The sequence below is a fragment of the Eurytemora carolleeae genome, unplaced genomic scaffold (genome assembly GCF_000591075.1).
Source record: "Eurytemora carolleeae unplaced genomic scaffold, Eaff_2.0 scaffold22, whole genome shotgun sequence".
In the NCBI taxonomy this organism is placed as follows: Eukaryota; Metazoa; Arthropoda; class Copepoda; order Calanoida; family Temoridae; genus Eurytemora; species Eurytemora carolleeae.
This window is the reverse complement of record NW_019396028.1, coordinates 519,226-537,818: the sequence shown is the minus strand read 5'-3', so window position 1 is coordinate 537,818 and position 18,593 is coordinate 519,226. Positions and strand designations below refer to the sequence as shown.

The following is an 18,593-nucleotide window of genomic DNA, read 5'->3' as shown; positions in this document are numbered from 1 at the left end:
ATTTGTTTTTATTGATAATCTACTAAAAGAGTTATAATCCTCTTTAGTCCTTTGATTTGAGCGTAAAGGGACTGTCCCTTTGGTCTATACACTATTTAATGTTTTTTTGTCTATATGTCATGGATTAAAATAAAATTTCTAATTTTAAATTAACTGTAGTATCTAATAGTTAATTGTAAATGTCATGATTTAAAAAAAAAAAAAAAAACTTTCTATTTCCCTTTAAGTTAACTTTTAATTCTAACTCCTGATATATCTTCATTGTTAAAAGAACTATTGAAATCCAGAGACAGGGGCGTACGAGAGCATTTGTGCAGGGGGGGGGGGGGTCACTTTTTTAACTATGTTAACTATTCGATCATATTCACAGTTCCATATAACTTAAGTGTTAATAAATTATTTATGTAATTTTCTTAAGTGGACTCATCAGACACTTCCTCTTAATACTGTGTTGTAAGCTTTTATGGATGAAAAATAGAAATGGAAACGTTTCTTAATAAATATCTATATTTTCAAAGAAATGATACATATTGTATAATCATATCAAAAATATATATTTACACTGAAGGCAGTATTGAGTAAAGCTTTTTTATGAAACTTTTTATTTGAGGGCAAAAATGATATTTTATAGTATTTTTATATGTGTGCCCCCCCCCTTCAGTTGGGGCACGCGTAGGGGGGGGCCAGTCCCCCTCCCCTCTAACGCCCCTGTCCAGAGACTAATTGTATAATCTAATGAAAACACAATTAATATAAATTTATTTTTGATTATCTACTTAAAAGAGTTATAATCCTCTTAATCCTTTGATCCCAGATTTCTATCATACTTATATACTTCACCCTTTATTGGATGCAGGGGGGTATACAGATGGGATGTGAGGGGGGGGGGACAAAGCGAAAAATAAGGTTCCCAAAGTTAACCATGGTTACCATCCTCCCACCCCCATACCTCCTATCTGCAAACGCCCTGCATACGCTCTGAGCTGAAAACTTTAAAATTGTTAATCTCAAGCTAAATTTAATATAAGTTTTTATTCACAGAAGTGTATATAACTGGCCAATCGAGGTGAAGTTTGGAGAAACCGTGAACGCCAATTAGAGAAGTCGGGAAATTCTAAATTTTGCGCGCCATTTAATGTGTGGACTCTTACTGGTTCAACGAAGTAAGGATATCCAAAAAGAGAGAAATTAAGAAGGAAATTAAAAGTGTCCACATTGGATATTCAAATTAGGCAATCGAGATTATACAGGGTGTCCCAATAAACATGGGAATTCAGTGACGAATTCGATAACGTATTTTAAAATAATTCTTTTATTAAATTTAGTATAGTGATACCTATACTGAGAAAGCGTAATCTGTAAGATTTTCGTCTGCTATGTTTACAATATGTATGTTTATGTTTTGACAGCATACGGTTGTACATAGTAAAACAAGAAAATTACAGTATACAAACAGAGTAAGCTTATCCGTCTTCACTGTTGATCTTGCGGAGACATTATAGACACATCTTCACAGCCATTTACCGTTTTCATTATATAAACTCTAGCAGACATAATAATATTATGGTTTTATAAATAAGGTATTACAATGCTAATTCATAACAAAGACGATATCGAATTCGTCACTGAATTCTCATGTTAATTGGGACACGCTGTAGATATTCAATTCTAAAGTTTACAGCTCTGATTGTATATTCCTGATAAATTAATTTAAAACTAGCTTTGGAATAATTTTAAAAATAAAACCATCTAATGAAGAATTTAATTTTAATTCCTGGACCTTTTGTGGCCTGGTAAAGGCTGAATTCCTCCTAAAAATCATAGTTTTCACTTCTCCACAGCCCCACATGACAAATTTAAGGTTTCACTGAAGTTTACCCCCAACTTGTTTTGGAAAATTAATGTATTGGGTTAGCTGCAATTTAAAAACATGTTTCAAACAAATCTGGTGAATAGCCGTCTTTGAGAAAATGGGGTTTAAAATATCGTTAAAAAATCCAAGTTTGTCTAGAAACCTGCAAAAAGATGATTAAAATTAAAAGGTTTACATCAAAATTTAAGAAAGTAGACCCAAAATATTTTTTTATTTTAAAGAGAGTTGTTTTTTAACATCAATCTCTAAGGTTCATATTTTCAGTGATATGTGAAATATCATGATTAGGGTTCAGACTGAAAATAAGATTAATTACGCTTACAGTTTAGAAGACCTGGCCAAACCCCTTTCTAAAGATTTAAAAAAAAAAAATTCCAACAAAACAACATTTTTCATGTTCACTTTTTCTTTTGTAAATTGTGAAATAAATTGAGAACATTATTTCTTTATGTGTACAAATTATACCTGTCACTTTCCATCACGAGATATTTTATCAAAAAAACTGTTAAAATATTAGAATGTTTTTCTTTAGAGTTTCTGACCATAGGAAACCTTTGCAAGAATTAATTTTAACTAGGAAGACTAAAGCGAATCTCTCAGCTGTTTAGCTTCCTATGCTGTGACACCCTGTATGTGAAATTGCTTAAGATGAGTAAAAAATGTATTCATAATATTTACCGCTGTGGTTCCATGAACTTTTTAAATTTATTCAATTATGTAAGAAAAAGAACATAAGTCGTTTAACTGCGTCATCCCGTTCGCGAATCGCGCTCAGGACAAGTGAACATTTTCCTAGAAATCTTCCCCTTCAGATTATATTTTCCAGGGATTTACTTGCTAAATTTAAGAAAAATAAATGAAATTTTGGGTAAAGAATAAAAAAGGTGAACAAGCTTTTAAGGTACGTTTATTTTAAAGATTTCAAAGTTGAAATTTCGAAATCTACGAAAATTAATTAAAATGGAATATCGTTTTCCAATGTTATTATTGACAAGTTAATGATTTTCAAGAGTAATTGACAAATTACATTTGCAAGAACGCTTTGATCAACACTTCTAGAATATCTTAAAGGGCTTCACAAAGTAAACCGAAATTACTTTTCTCCATCACTGGCAGCCGTAGTACATTTGAATTTCCGAGCCGGGTCAACCTTTCCTTCTTAGTTTGTACTGTACCTAGCCCTATGGACAGGACTAGCCGGTGCAACAAGGTTGACGCGGTCAGACTTCATGCTTCATGTAGGTTCAATTTACTTTTACTAAAGGGGCAGAGGTGCGTGCAACTCACTTGACCCCAGTCACCATGGACCGTCCAAGATGAAAAATTAGCAGAAAAAATGTCGATAATTTAAAAAAGCACCAATTTAACAGAAAAATCCCTAAAAGCTTAGTTTGAAAAAAATACAAAAAAACATCTTTAAATTCATAATTTTAAAACTTCATCAATATTAAAAGGGAAAATTGACAGACTACAATTGGATTAGTACTTTTTCGTTCTTAACNTAGCACATAATTAAACAGCACGCCCCAGAATAAATAAATATGTCGTAAAGAAACTTAGTCAAGATTTTTACAATTGAAAAGTTTTTAAACCGATACCGTCGATCACTGATGTGATTTGGAATATATCGTTCATTTTTAGCGATTGCTTTCAACTAGTCTTATCGTTATAACTTCTTTGTGTGGATATTGAACGCTTGATCTTGATATCCGATAAGGGCATATTTAAATAGATAAATGCTTGATCCTGAGATTCACAATTGGAACCGGTTTTTGGCAGATCAGCGACGCTGTTTAAATTCATTAAATTCGGCCTCAAAGTTATTCAATGATAACAGCTATTTTATCTTGTAATCATGGGTTTTAAACATTGCAATGTCCGATTATCAGCAGTACCAATTAAGGTCTTTATCTGAGTAACAATAATTGTTGTGTTCTGTCTAGAACTAATAATCTTCCAATTTCCTTCATTACGAACCGTCATTGAAAGAAATTTTAAGATGGAAAAAAGGGATACAACAATGTTCTTGTTCAGACAAAAGTTTGAAGGGTGCAGTTGAGAATTAAACATGCCACTTTTAAACTTGTAACCTCTTCAATCCCTTGTATTTAATTGCAGCCAAATAGATTATCAAGTACAATAGATGGCAATGTAGAATTTGTACACTCTCAGTACAACTGTATTGTATTCTTACGTCACAAATTTCAACAATTTTATGTGTCCGATAAAATTTTTAATAATCGTGATAATAAAGTGCTTATCTTACAGCGAATTACGTGAAATTTTGTGTTTTTCATTTACTTTTTTACACTTTTTTATTTAATAGTGGAAAACAAGTCAACTAATGAGAGAAAATGTTGTCTTCCTTGTTACACTTGACACTTGTGACGTCATGTAAATTTGGTCCATTTCTCTGTACTTGATAATCTATTTGATTGCAGCAGTTCTCAAATAAATTCCATCCATGTTATGAAGCTGTTTTGTACATAATGAGCCAGGACAGTGGTCGCTAAGAAAAAATGGAATATGAAACGACCTAATATCGATCTATTCAGTTCCCAAAACTTGACAAATAATCTAAAAATAAATATGTGAATTTACTAAAATATCTTTGGTCTAAAAGTCGTCGTTGAATTCTAAACTATTTTCTATTGAACATGCTCGGTCTTAATAACAGTTTCGTCCTCTGTATAAACTGGAATAATCCGCTGCTTGGTATCCTCCGCATATATAACTATATCCTCTAATCTGTCCTCCGACCCACTGAAGTCCAGGAATGAATCTTTAGGAGGTAGATTGCTGTAATCTCTACAATAAAGTTTTATTTTAATAATAATAATCATGATAATTATTACTTTAAATCCTTCAATCTGAGATTTTAGGCTTGAGCTCCTTTACGTTAAGTTCCAATAAATTAACCCAGTTAAACCTATCAGGGCNTTTTTTTTGAGATAACTCAAAAAGTATTGGTCTGAGGTTGTTCAAATTTTTTGACTTTTCCAAGTAACACATAAGGCTCAAAGCAGGGCATTTATACCTACTGCCTGAGTCCTCAGTCATACTGCCTGAATGACTTATTTTACCTACACCAGACTTAATCCATATTTAGACCTACTTCCAGTCATTAGATTTAAACTTTTTATAGCTGTTTAGAAAGCCTTGAACAAAATTTTTACAAAGAATTTTGCATAGATTTTTGCACAGATGTCTTGAAAGAGAATTGGCACATTTTGAAAATTTTGCAAATATTTTTGCATATTTGTATTTGCCGTGGTAAAGGATTTTTAAATATGTATAATTTATCATATTTCGCGCACTTTTTGTTTGCACATATTTTGCTTAATAACTAGATATTGCAATAAATATTTGAAATTTTGCAAATTTGCAAATTTTGTTGCAGATTCTTAAAGTAGAGCCCAAGGGCTTTCCAAAAGTGTATTAAATGTTATATATAGATTTGTAATACTATAAGGGAATAGAGGGGTGGAGGGGTCCCTGGGTCAGAACTGACGAGGGTCAACCCAGACTAAAATATAATTTTCAATAAAATGTGGAACTAACATCTATATTATTAACTCTTAGAGGTTTTATCATCATCGACACCAAATTTTAAATATAATTCAATATTGTATTTTCTAAAAGTTTTAAATATGCTAAACTTTGACTCTGAAAGTAAATATCAACCAGAACGAAGCAAAATCAATCGTTAACTAACTTAAATTAATCAAAGTATATTCTTTGCATGAAAATTTGGCTTATAGTGTTGACTTAAATATATAAATAATATACTACATGTGTGTTAAACTTATTTGTAAGTAAACAATTAACAATAAACAAATTAAATTAACTTTTAGTGAGTTCAGAGGTTTAAAAACTATAATTTGAGAAAAATAATATCACTTATTTAAGATTAATTACTAATTAGCTTCCTTTGACAACTTTTGAAAACTTATTAGATAAAAAACGAAAAAATTAACCTGTTTTCTTTAATCTGATCTACTCCATGTTCTATTAGGTTTAAAGGGAGGTCAGCTCCAGGCTCAATCTGAATAAACATCAAATTAAACAAAAATAATTGATAAAATAAATTTAATAAATTATAATCAATTAATCAAATTTGCAGGTGTGAAGTTTTATTATTTGTATTCCTTTATCTAATATCTATCTATATAATAAAGCTCTTCGCACATATATAGATATATTTATGTTTATATTATATATAGCTGGCCAAACGACTGGACCAAACTGGCTGATTTTATTAGGAAACAGATATCCCAGTAATAATATAGAAATGTCCTTTCAAAATTCAATCTTTTAATTCCACGGGCAACGTCAGACACTTCAGCTAGTATACTACAGTGATAAACAGAAAACTGTAGAATAGGAAGACGACATGAAAGCAATACTAAAAAGCATTTGATGTTGTAACAAAGCAAATAGCTTTAGTCGGTAGTTATTTAAACACTTATTACGTGGAATGGGTCTGTTCACACTGCACAATTGCTGTGCCTCATGTTTATTGGACTATTAAAAGTTACAACTTGAGTCTTAAAGTCGACATTCTATTTCAGAGTTTTCTGGTTATATCTGAACATAAACTTTGCTTGATCGGGTCAAAGTTTTTGAAATTATTCGTTAAAAAAGTTATCAAATCTTAAGCGTGTATACTGTATAGAGTGTATAGTGTACAGTGTGCATAATGTACAGAGTGTATAGTGTATAGAGTGTACAGTGCACAGTGTACACTGTACACTGTACAGTGTACCGTGTACTGTGTGAAGTTTACCTTATCTGCATCGTTGTACTCCCTGGCTGCCCATATGTATGCATCCAAAGTCTTCTCTGTACAGTGAGCAATGAACCTAGGTACACAAACATATAAACATAGTGTTATAAGCAGAACACAGTTAAATCATTGTCATTTTCTTAATCATCTTTTGTTATAATAAAATGCCGAAATTATACAGGGTGAGGCAAAAAAATAGGGATTATCGATGATTTTTGATCGGATTTTAGGCATAGATAAAATAAAATGTGTTAAAAGAAATTCAAAAATATTTTTGGAAAATAAAAAAAATTCGCGAAACCTATTATTTTTGAAAAAATTTTACTTTTTGAAAAATTGTTGAGAATTGTTTACTCGTTTTTTTTCTTCCAAAATTTCATAAAAAAATTGTCAAAAATTTAATGAGATATAACAAACAATGTAAGCCAATTAATTGCATTTTTGAAGTCATAACATTTCTAGGGTTATAATTTAATAACATTTACTGCATTTTTCCACTCGTAATTTTTTGCGGATTTTTTAGCTTTATCTTATTCAAATTTAGATGAGTTATTTAGAAATTTTTAAAAACTAAAAAAAAACATTACCCCAACAATTTTTTTAAAATTTCATTATTGAAAAAAAATTGGTTTCGCGGATATTTTATTTTCAATGTTCCAAAAATATTTTGAAGTTTTTTATCACCTTTTATCTAATTTATGCCTAAAATCCGAACGAAATAATAATTTTGAAAATTTTGTATAAAACATCGATTATCCCTGTTTTTTTCCCTCACTCTAATTAAATGGTTCAAACACATTTTGCTACAACAATTTCAAATAAAAATATCTTGAGCAACATTTTAACAGGAAGTGTTCGACATTCACTTTCTTCCTTTCCTTACTATTCCTATTATCTTTTTTAAACAAATCTTATAATTACCCTTTCAGTTTCTTTTTCACTTTAAAATATCAAATTTAAAATTTTTAAAGTTAATACTCTCAGCCTTTGATCAACTCTTTAATTTTTATTTATAAAGATGCAGACTAACTTTTCTGACAGCTTGAAAATCAGCATCTTACAATTAAGAAAATAAATATTTTGAAAATATTACAGAAATAGAATATTAAATATTGTCTAGAAATTAAAATTATATATTTAAACAATAATTATTCCTTAAAAGGTACAAGTTTTTAGGGATTTTTGTTGGAAAAACATTTTTATTTCGTTTTAAAATCTAAATTTCATAAATAGACGAATATATATGAATATATGTTTACCTGACGAATGGTCTAATATCTCCCTGATTAGCTAGAGATAAATATCTATAGTAAAGCTCTCGGTCAGCTTGTCGAATTATCACTGGGGGAAACCCAGCCTTAAAAATACATATATAGCTTTTAATTTTAGAAGGGGTTGTTGATGTAACATGATGTCATTCGATGCTTCCGCTAGGGCTAAAACGATGTCGAATGGTCGAAAACCTTTCTGTTTTCATGGAACAATTAATAATCTTCATTATTCTAATCAAATCTAGATTGCAGAGAAAAAAATATGCTTTAATATAAAAATAAGATTACTATGATGTTCATTTATCAAATTTTTTTTAATAGGACACAATTTGTTTTCATTTAAAAAATTGCCTATTTCTAAGGTGTATTAAAGCTGTTTGGAAGCTTAGGGCCGGGATTGCTCCAACCTCTCTTTTAAGGTTTCTCTCCATAGAGTTCTGGGTATAGAACTATGTTTCAGAATGCCCGGAGAAACAATCCAAGATGGATAAGATATCATTTAGTGAATTCTAAAGTTTCCTATACAATATTGGTTAGCTGAAGTTAACGGATAGATTTTCGAATATTCGACATCGTTTTACAACGAATGGAAGGAGCGGACGACAAAAGCTTCATTAAACGGCCCCTTCCATAATATTTTTTTATACTGATTAGAAAGGCTGACCCCTAATCCCTGTTAATTGTATCACCAAGTATTATTTAAAAAAAATGATCATGATGAAAGAAAGTTTATATAAATAATAAGGGTGGGGCTTCAGCGGTAAAAACAGGGGTGTGCAATTCTAAGAAATGATATTCGATGGATATAGGGGAAAAATGAGAAATTGGAAATCAAACGAAAAGTTTTTCCTTTCACATACTTTTCCCTAAAAAAATCAGTTAATTCCCCCTTAATAATCATATATTTTCCCGATTCAGCAAAAAAATGTTTGTTTTTTTGTGATCTGAGCAAAAATCCACAACTTTTACTGAAAAAAAGCATTTTATAAAGAGGGGGGATATTTCAAGAAATAAACACCCTTTGAAAAAAAAATGTACAGATCTATTGTACCAGTCCTAAAAGCTTTCTTTGTTACAACTGAGAGATCTACCTCTCTCGTGATCTAAGATTTTTTCAAATGCTTCCACACTCCACAGATCCATTAGATTTTTTTTAAGTTTCAAAATTACAACAATTTTGGCGCGTCAATAAATAAAAAAATTATTTATGGTTTTCCCAGGAATATTATTAAGAACATAAGTATTTCAGGTAATACAATTAATAACACAGTAAAACTGTGCATTCAAACACTTGAGATAATAAATTTTTCATTTTCTATTCTTTTTACCTTAAATTTGTACTTAAAGAATTTGCTCGAAAGCTTCATTTAAACCTTATATCTGAGAACCATTAAAGGCTAAATTACTTTTTTAATTTGATGAAAGTGCATTTTTTTTTGAAGAAAAACATTTAAAGGATTTTTTAAAGATTTTTTGTATTTGCAAGATAAAATCGGCAAACTACCGAGATATGCCCAGGATGGCCGACAATGTTATTTCTACGTCGAAGCTACATTACTTTCCTATAATTCTCAATTAATTTAAATTAAACATTTTACCGAAAACTATATTCTATATATCTTTTTCTGATTTTGATTTAGATTTGTTAAAAAGCTTCATTTAAACCCTAAGTTTTCAATCCCAAAGATTATACATTTAAAACTTAATAATATTACTTTTCGAGTATTTATATATATGCTAGCCTTTTAGTGCCCCGTTATCCTTAAGCAATTTAAAGTTTTATTCAATTTTGTGGGAATTTTTCAGACATAATGTTTTAAGTGACTTTATTGCCCTACAAAAGGACGAAAAAGTAACTTTTTCAGTCTGCTATTAAAATTTCTTACCTAGCTTTTTTTTTTTAGGGTGATAAAGTTACTTTATTACCATACAACTGGGTGATAAATAACTTAAATGACCTGCTATCAAATAAGTTGAGTAAAATTGAATAAAACTATATATGTTATTGTAATGGGTACTATGCATGCAAAAAAGTTTTTGCTGATATTTTTCTTTTTTATAGTTTGTATTCGATCAAAATACAAGTGATAAAAGTAAAAGTAATTACTCCGTTCGGTGTGAAATTACTTTCATTTTGATCTTAAACAAACTAGAAAAAATATAAATTCCCGGCAAAAACTTTTCCGACTTAATAATACCCATTACAATGACATACATAGAGACAACTTATTATGCAGCTTTATTTTACCTACACTCCAATTCTGTTTTGTTTCAATTTAAAAAAAATAATTCCTTTTCTATTGCAAAGCTTACTATTTTGATGTATGTGGGTTTGAAATCAGTTTTCACCAGTTCCCCAACATATTTGTTTCAGAGTAATAAATAGTTTTTGAAAATTATTTCCCTCCTCTTGCCAACAAATATTTCCCCCCGGTTTATTTTGAACAACATTACAATTTTTTTAGTTGAAATGAAAAAAATTATTAGTACTTAATTTCCAATTTTCACCTCTCCCCTCCGGATTCTTCATAATATATATACCGGGGAATTTAAGGAGGCCAGGAGGGGGGGGGGGAGGTAACTGGTTTTTATTACAAATTTCCTCTTAAAATGCATTTGTCTAGTGTTTATATGGTTATCCTTGAATTGCTCCTGTAAACCCGCAATATATTTAGATGTCGTTTTTGTTACAGCGAGCAATTTCAGAAGAAAAACATACTTTTTTACACAAAATTACAACAGACTTCCTCAAAATTATGTTTGACTGTATTTATATATTACGCTACTACAGTAAACACCTGTATAACTTAAGAATAGGAAGGTACATAACATTGCTAAAATGTCGTCCTTAAAGTCCTCAGATTTATGGGTCTCACTGCATTATACCTGCATAAGGACTAGATTCATTAGAAGTCGACTCGTTCTTCCATTTCCATCCACAAACGGATGAATATAAACCAGCTTGTAGTGAGCCAGAGCTGATAATCGGACAGGATGGAGGGATAGCGCAGGATAACTAAATTAAAGGGACTGTACGCGTAATTAGAAGTGACCCTCCATGCAGAGATGGCAATGCTCAATTCAGAACTGTATCCTCAAAAGCTATGTTTGATCAAGTTTAATTAGATATCAATATTATTGATTGTAAATACAGATTATTTTCAATTGTGCTTTTTCGGCAAAAGTGACTTGCGCATTTCTACCGCAGAAAAAAAAACAAATTGAAATCATCAGAACGAAATAAATCTAAATCCAGCGAATCAACAATGTCTTCCAAATTTGTTATATCTTTGAATGGAAAATCGCCTAAAATTACATTTGTTAGATAATTGATTAATTTGTCTCATTACAGCAGGATACTGTATAACTAATTTATATGTCCATACTAGTTTTATCTTTATAAAAACCTAAATATAACTTTGTAAAACATAGTCTTAAATAAAAAGCAGAGCTTGAATATATGTATTTTAAATGAAACCACACAAATTTAAACTACTCTAAGTCTAATGCAACATATAAAAATGCTTTACATCAAGCTATGCCATATTGATGTTCCCTTCTGCTATCAAAATATAACACATATTTTGAACGCTGGTCGATAGTAGCAGCATATTTCTCTCGCTCCGGTCTATCGGAGAAGACCGGAGTAAAACATATTCACGTAACCTGCCAACAAAGGAGAAAAAAAACCATGCAACCTTCTCTTTTCTTCTGATTATTTATACCGTTCAACTGTTTGATTCATTTTACCCAGATACTGTCATTTTCTGCAAATATATTGAAAAAGTAATACCTGTTTAACCATTGAATAAATCTATGAACTAGAAGGGGAGGAGGGGGAACATGGTCTCCTACATAAACCTAAACATTGAACAAATCTATGAACTAGAAGTTCTACAAGGGAAGGAGGAGGGGGAACATGGTCTCCTACATAAACCTAAACATTGAATAAATCTATGAACTAGAAGTTCTACAAGGGAAGGAGGAGGGGGACCATGGTCTCCTACATAAACCTAAACAAGAAACAAGATAATGTAAAGCAAAGTTAACCTGCTTTTATATCCATACTTTATCTGTAGTTGATCCGTACTTGAATCTGTAGTTGATCCGTACTTGAATCTGTAGTTGATTCGTACTTGAATCTGTACTTAATTCTGCACTTAACCTGTACTTGAAAATGTTCTGTCCTGGAACCTGTACAAGAACCTGTCCTGGAACCTTTACTTGAACCTGTACTTGAACCTGTATTGGAACTTGTCCTAAAACCTGTACCTAAACCTGTACTAGAGCATATACTTTAACCTTACCAATATCTGTGCTTGAATCGGTATTTAAAGGGAGTGTTCACGAAAAATGAAAGGAGGTAGAGGTTGACGTCGAATAGAATTCGAAATCGATCGATACTCATATTACTCCTATCTGTCGCGTCTCTGAACTGAGGAGAAAATAGTTAAAAACGTCCAACACCTGACAGCCTAGCGTCCATACAAATTTTGTAATGGTTAGGTTCTACTTTCGTAGAAGGCATTAGAAGAATCCTTCATCATCGGCCTATGGACGGGTTACTGCTATACATATACATCCCAGTTCCATTTTGAATTAAGAATCTGGTAAATTATGGATCCAATGAACCAGGCAAGAAAAATTCTCCCAAAAAAACCTTCTTTGAACTATTGGATATAATACCTAAAATGATCATCCTAGGGTAAATTCCCTTTAAAGCTAGGTATTGCATCAGGCTAGGAGCGCCGTAGATTTGAGTTGAACGTGTTACCTGTGTAGTTCGGAATATACCAGCTTCTAAAGGATCCACATTTCCAATTACTCGTTTATGTATTTCAAGAATATCCTGCCAAATAAATACAGTTTTCAGTTTCAACTTTCAAAAAGGATACTGTACGGTAAACTCAGGTTCATTTCAAGTACCGGGCCGACTATTAACCTGCTATAGACAGCTGTACAGTACTCATAAAGACATTATAAGGCAAAACGAGACAGCATGAATCAGACCCTTCTAAGGAGATTACAGTGAAACAAATGAACTATTTTGATCCTGTCTGATTTACTAGAGGTATAAAGGGTCGGGGTGGGGGGGAGTTTGCCACTGCTTTATGTTGTTTTATTTTTCCCCCATGTCTTCGATTCCAGAAGGCAGGAATTGGTAGGGTGTGAGTTTGTCAAAAAAGGGGGTAAACAAGGTATCGTATCGTATACCAGATTGAGAGTTGTATTAAGTTTTTTTCTAGAGATGTTTAAGGGACTATTCTCTTGCGACCAAGTCTTAAATTAAAAGGGTTGCATTCCCGCTTTCAAACAGCACCCTTTAGCCTATGGTCGGATTGATGATGAAGGTCGTTTTACTGTCTTGAAATAGCATATTATTCAATCTATTTTTCTAAAGAAAAACAATGATAACTCAATCATTTGTTGCTTCAACCAAGGTACAGGGAAACCCACGAAATGTGACGGTAACAAGACGACTTAAAAGTCGTCTTTGATTTTAGAATTTATTTGTGAGATTTAATCGTCAACCTATTTTATGATTCTTAAAACAATAACCCATAATATCCAAAATTGTTTTCTGTCTCTTTTGTGCTGTCAATGTTATCTGAATTAAGAATTTTGTTCCTATTTCAATTTTATTAAATAAAAACAAAAATGTAGAAATCTGAACGAAATTCTTTTTATCTCCGGTAGTATTAAAAGCACAAAATATACATACCACATTTTGTAAATGCCAAGATTAAGGGCATTTTGTAATTATCAACTCTAGAATTTTACTTCTAAGATTAGGTTTACGAATAAATGTCGAAAATGTTTTCAAAGATCAAAGACGACCTTCAAGTTGTCTTGCTACGTCTGATTCGTAGGACACCCGGTATCAGAGTGTATTGGGTGGGCGTGAAACTCTTGAAATAAAGGGTCACTCGAAATTACGTCATATATCCCCTAGATAATTATATTCACCTGAAGGGTAATATCTCCTAATTTATCAACAAGAGTCTAACATTTATCAATTATATTTTAAGTACCAAACATAATTCAAAGAGAGTGTTCGCGAATATGAAAGGGGGTATTGGTTGACGTCGAATTGAATTAGATATCAATCAACCTATAACCCTTTTTATTTTTCGCGAACACTCCCTTTAAGTTTGAATAATTGAGACAACTAAAAAATTGCTTTTAAAAAGGCCCTTTAGCTTATGCTATACATGTAAAGTTTGCAATAAACTTTAAATTGAATGATTGATTGATTGACTTGTAAAAAGTTTCTGATTAATTGATTGACAATGTTCCTGATTAATAAACTTGAGCGCGGCATCCATTCCCAAAATCTCATTGTGCTCCATTATACTTTTCCCTGAACAATACATATAAAATGGAGAATAAAAAATTATTTTTGATTTTCGAAGAAAACCTAAACAAAAAAAGCTTAAAACATTTGTCTCATAAAACTACTGGACATTGGACATTGGACTAGCATCCAATATTTTAACAAAAACTATTTCCGTACAATTAGGCAAAAAAGTTCTAGGGAATGCCTTTGTAATCTAAAATGACTGTAGTGTCCACTCCATCAAAAAGTGGATTCACAAAGTTTCCTTTTAAACCAAAATATGATAAACAATCTAGAAGACGTGGAAAATAGTTTTGAAAGAATTTAATTTTACAATTTTTTCTGTAACAGAAACTTTACAGAGAAACCACAATTGAAAAAAATCAATTTTGAAAGAGTTAGTTAAAAATTACGTCTACAGTCCCCTTAATAATTATTAACCTGCAACAGCAAGCTTAGTTTCTAGGATGGATCTAGTTTGTGCCAGGGACATAGTGTTCCCTTCTATACCAACAGTGTGGTAAACGTACTGCAGAAGTAAACAAAAATCAAACAGCTGCTATTAAAGATTTTAAAATTTTAATGAATTTTTAGGACAGAACATGCTCAGCTAACTGAAAAATAAGCGATTAATTTAAATTTATTTGTGTAAAAGTTTTTTAATCTAAATAATTGAATAGTTTTTGTTTTTGTTTATTCCTGAAAGTAAGCTTCTTTTTTTGCTCTCTTTAAGGCCGCGCTATTTTCTCCAATTTCAAGAAACTGCATTTTTTTCTTGTCAATGTTCCTGGAAAAGTACTATTATCAATATCTAGCTTGGGAACACAGTGTTGCAAAGGGGAGTCATAGTTAGTCCCACCGTTTACCCGACCTTTGTCATAAATTACGATTTTAGATATTCTTCCCGATAAAAGTCGACAAATTCAACATAGAATATCAAAACCAAGGTAAGAACATACCCGTGAGTCTTCCGAATTCCCCAATCAAAATTTGAGGCAAATCGGTACAGGGGTTCCTGAGTTTTGATCGGACAAACAAACAAACAGACAAATAGGGATTAAAACTTTATATATATATATAATGTTTATTCCTGAAAGTAGGCTTCTTTTTTTGCTCTCTTTAAAGCCGCGCTATTTTCTCCAATTTCTAGAAACTGCATTTTTTTCTTATCAATGTTCCTGGAAAAGTGCAACTATTAATAACTAGCTTGGGAACCCGGGTTCCCAAGTGTTGCATATGAGAGTCATTGTTAGTCCCACCGTTTACCCGCCCCTTGTCGTAAATTACGATATTAGCAATTTTTCCCGTTAAAAGTGAACCCACTCAACTTAGAATCTCAAAACCAAGCTAGAAACATTCCCGTGGGTCTTCCGAATTCCCCAATCAAAATTTGAGGCAAATCGGCACAGGGGTTCCTGAGTTTTGATCGGACAAACGAACAAATAAGGATTAAAACTTTATATAAATTAATTATATAACGAAAATAACAAATAAAAAGAAAATTTACTGTTCAGTGTGACCCTGATTAAAGGTGAATTAGCAACAATAAACTACTGTTTTGCCAAAATATTTTCATATAAATTTATTTAATCAAAGGGAAATTTTTTGCTCACGGAATGATATTACTTTATTGTGACCTGCACAATTTACAAACTTTTGGTGTACTGTGCAACACTACTTTGTACTGTGCAACCCTGCTATGTACTTTGCAACCCTACCATTATAGAACCAGTTAAAATAAACGCTCTAATAATACGCAAAAGGCGGAGCCATAGAATTTGAAAGATTCAGAAGTAGAGTAAATTACTTTAAATGTCGTCTGCCTCATTTGTGAAATGGTTTAAATTTCTTTTAATTTTTGTTTATTTATACGAAGCTATACTGTATAACACTTTTTGCACTATACAACCCTAGTGTGTACTGTAAAGCCCCACTATTCAACTCTAGAATGTGCACTGTATAGCCCTATAGAGTACTATACAACCCTAAAGTGCACTGTTCTACCCTATTGTGTACTAACCTGAGAACATGTTGGTCTATCTCTTCAACTCGAACAGCTGTTCTCTTTCTTCATAACATGCATTTGTTTTGACATTAGAATTTGAGTATTTCCCCGNCCCTGTTATGAGTATGGGTATCAGAGAAAGCGACTGCCAAAGCAAACATATGATCGGCTTGAACTACATCTTTCCTGGTCTCCTCTACAACAATTTATACTATAGAGTAAAGAGGTAGTGTTGCTGATCAATTTTAAAAACGAATGAAAAAAAAAGATTTTCGTTTTAGATTTTTCAAAAATACGAGCCAAAACGAAGTGTTAAAACTAACAAACTGTTCGTTTTGATATTTTAAAAAACGAAATGAAGATTTGATAAATGGTTTCTTACAATAAACATAAGATTTGTTTTTTGAAAATATTCTGCTGCATAAAACTTTATATATGTCTTTTTACGTAAGTTTGTGACCATTCGTCCGAATGCATGTCGTTAAAGATAAAGGGTTTTGTACTCACATTGAATATTACAAAGGGTTCTATGTACATAAAAACCGGTTTGGCTTATTTTGTTTTGTTGTTCATGAAAATTGAATATTGACTATTTTTCAATAATCAACTTGAGATTTGTTTTGCAAGAAGAAAATATCTATCCCAAAAAATGGGTAATTATTTTTAAGAACAAAATCCGGACCCGTTTCAAAGCATTGGAACTGGTTTCTATACCTAGATATTCTCCATAGCTGTTCAAAACCTCCGGACTACGTGGTGCTAGTGCCAAGGCATGCTGGTATAATCTAAACACACAAGTTTACATAATAACCTGAAGTTACCTAAATCAATTCAGATTTATCAATCACAACAATTTTTGGGGTTTAGAAAACGTTAGNAGTGCCTCTCCATTGATAAGACTATAAACGTAACTTCAAGTGGCTCTCCATTGATACAACTATAAACGTAACTTCAAGTGGCTCTCCATGGATAAGACTATAAACGTAACTTCAAGTGGCTCTCCATTGATACAACTATAAACGTAACTTCAAGTGCCTCTCCATTGATACAACTATAAACGTAACTTCAAAATGACCCTACATTGATGGAGTGGCATTTCAAATTCACATTGGTAACCGTTAAAGCTTTGAATGAAAAAGTAAGGATTAGATATCCATGATTTTGTTTTTGAAAACTATATATTTACGTTTGTGGTGTCTCTGCAAAAGTGCAGCATTTCTTGATTCAGAAACATGTGAAAAATTATGAGAAATAAATCTTTTTAAGCCAGAAAAACGTCGTTATCTTCAACATTATTGATCAGACTCAGCCTCAAGGTGCTTGCTATTTTTCTCTTTAAATACAGACTATTTATAAAAATAATCTGTATTGTCAAAGCAACAGTAAAAAAATATACTTCTGTAATTGCGAAAACGGATTGCTATAAAAATATAAATATTATGTGATAGTCCCAGGTAATGAAAATAAAGATAATCATTTTTTATCCAGTTAAGATACCTCAAGGCTTTATCATGTTTGGATAGTTTCTTCATTTCTTTTGCAGCAGTCACGGAGTTTAATGCTTCTGCTAAACTAGATGTATCTGAAAAAGAGAAAATATTTTACTTAACATTTTTTAGATTTTTTTGATTATCGTTCAGAGGTGTAATGTATACTTTATATTTTTAAGAATTTTTGAAATGAAAAATTTTACATCAAAAGCCAAGTTTTTTCATCCCTTTGAATACTTTTACCCGATTTTTTTTGCAATAAAATATACAGTACACACCCCTGTTATCCTTTTGTATTTTTATCAGAATATTTCCCTGCATTATTCAACGTTAGGTTTTTTTTCGCTTTCTACTTTTATGTTATCCTATCCTTTTTCCAGTGCTTAGGATTAATTTAATTTTGATGCGGGTCCGGATCCGGATCCTGGATTCGCACTGGAAAAAGAAAAGATCCGGATCCGGATCCAGGTCATTTCTTTAAGATTTACTGAATTTTTTTAACAAAAAATAATTTTCAAATTTGTTGTTTAATTTTTTCGCATATTTTTATCCCAAAACTTTATGAATCATGAATTTTTTTTAATCTCTCGTTTTTTCAAAAGTTCAGATTTTGGTTTTAGGAGTAAAAAAGTTTTTTTTGCAGTTTTTGGTTGATTTTTTACCCCTTGGATCCGGATCCGGATCCTAAGCACTGCTGATTTTATAAGTCATTCCTTAAACAATTTGAACTCTTCACAGAAGCATGTCTATTGTTAAATGTCGATCCATCTGGGTTTCAACTTATTATCTTTACAAGTTGGATTCCAAAAATGCCTCGATAAAATATTCTCG

The 18,593-nt window shown here is 31.6% G+C and overlaps 1 protein-coding gene across 1 annotated transcript in view; it reads right to left on the bottom strand.

Annotated features, from left to right (window-relative positions):
- Nucleotides 1–4,488: 4,488 nt before the first annotated feature.
- LOC111694855 (adenosine monophosphate-protein transferase FICD homolog) overlaps nucleotides 4,489–18,593 on the bottom strand; it is a 14,403-nt gene continuing 298 nt past the window's right edge. Inside the window, 14 exon segments of the mRNA XM_023463895.1 lie at nucleotides 4,489–4,681; nucleotides 5,851–5,918; nucleotides 6,660–6,735; nucleotides 7,919–8,016; nucleotides 10,817–10,946; nucleotides 11,724–11,791; nucleotides 12,705–12,779; nucleotides 13,898–13,933; nucleotides 14,227–14,291; nucleotides 14,709–14,796; nucleotides 15,358–15,445; nucleotides 16,288–16,468; nucleotides 16,987–17,057; nucleotides 17,770–17,854. Coding sequence (XP_023319663.1) covers nucleotides 4,522–4,681; nucleotides 5,851–5,918; nucleotides 6,660–6,735; nucleotides 7,919–8,016; nucleotides 10,817–10,946; nucleotides 11,724–11,791; nucleotides 12,705–12,779; nucleotides 13,898–13,933; nucleotides 14,227–14,291; nucleotides 14,709–14,796; nucleotides 15,358–15,445; nucleotides 16,288–16,468; nucleotides 16,987–17,057; nucleotides 17,770–17,804 — 1,239 coding nt within the window. The 5' untranslated portion in view covers nucleotides 17,805–17,854 and the 3' untranslated portion in view covers nucleotides 4,489–4,521.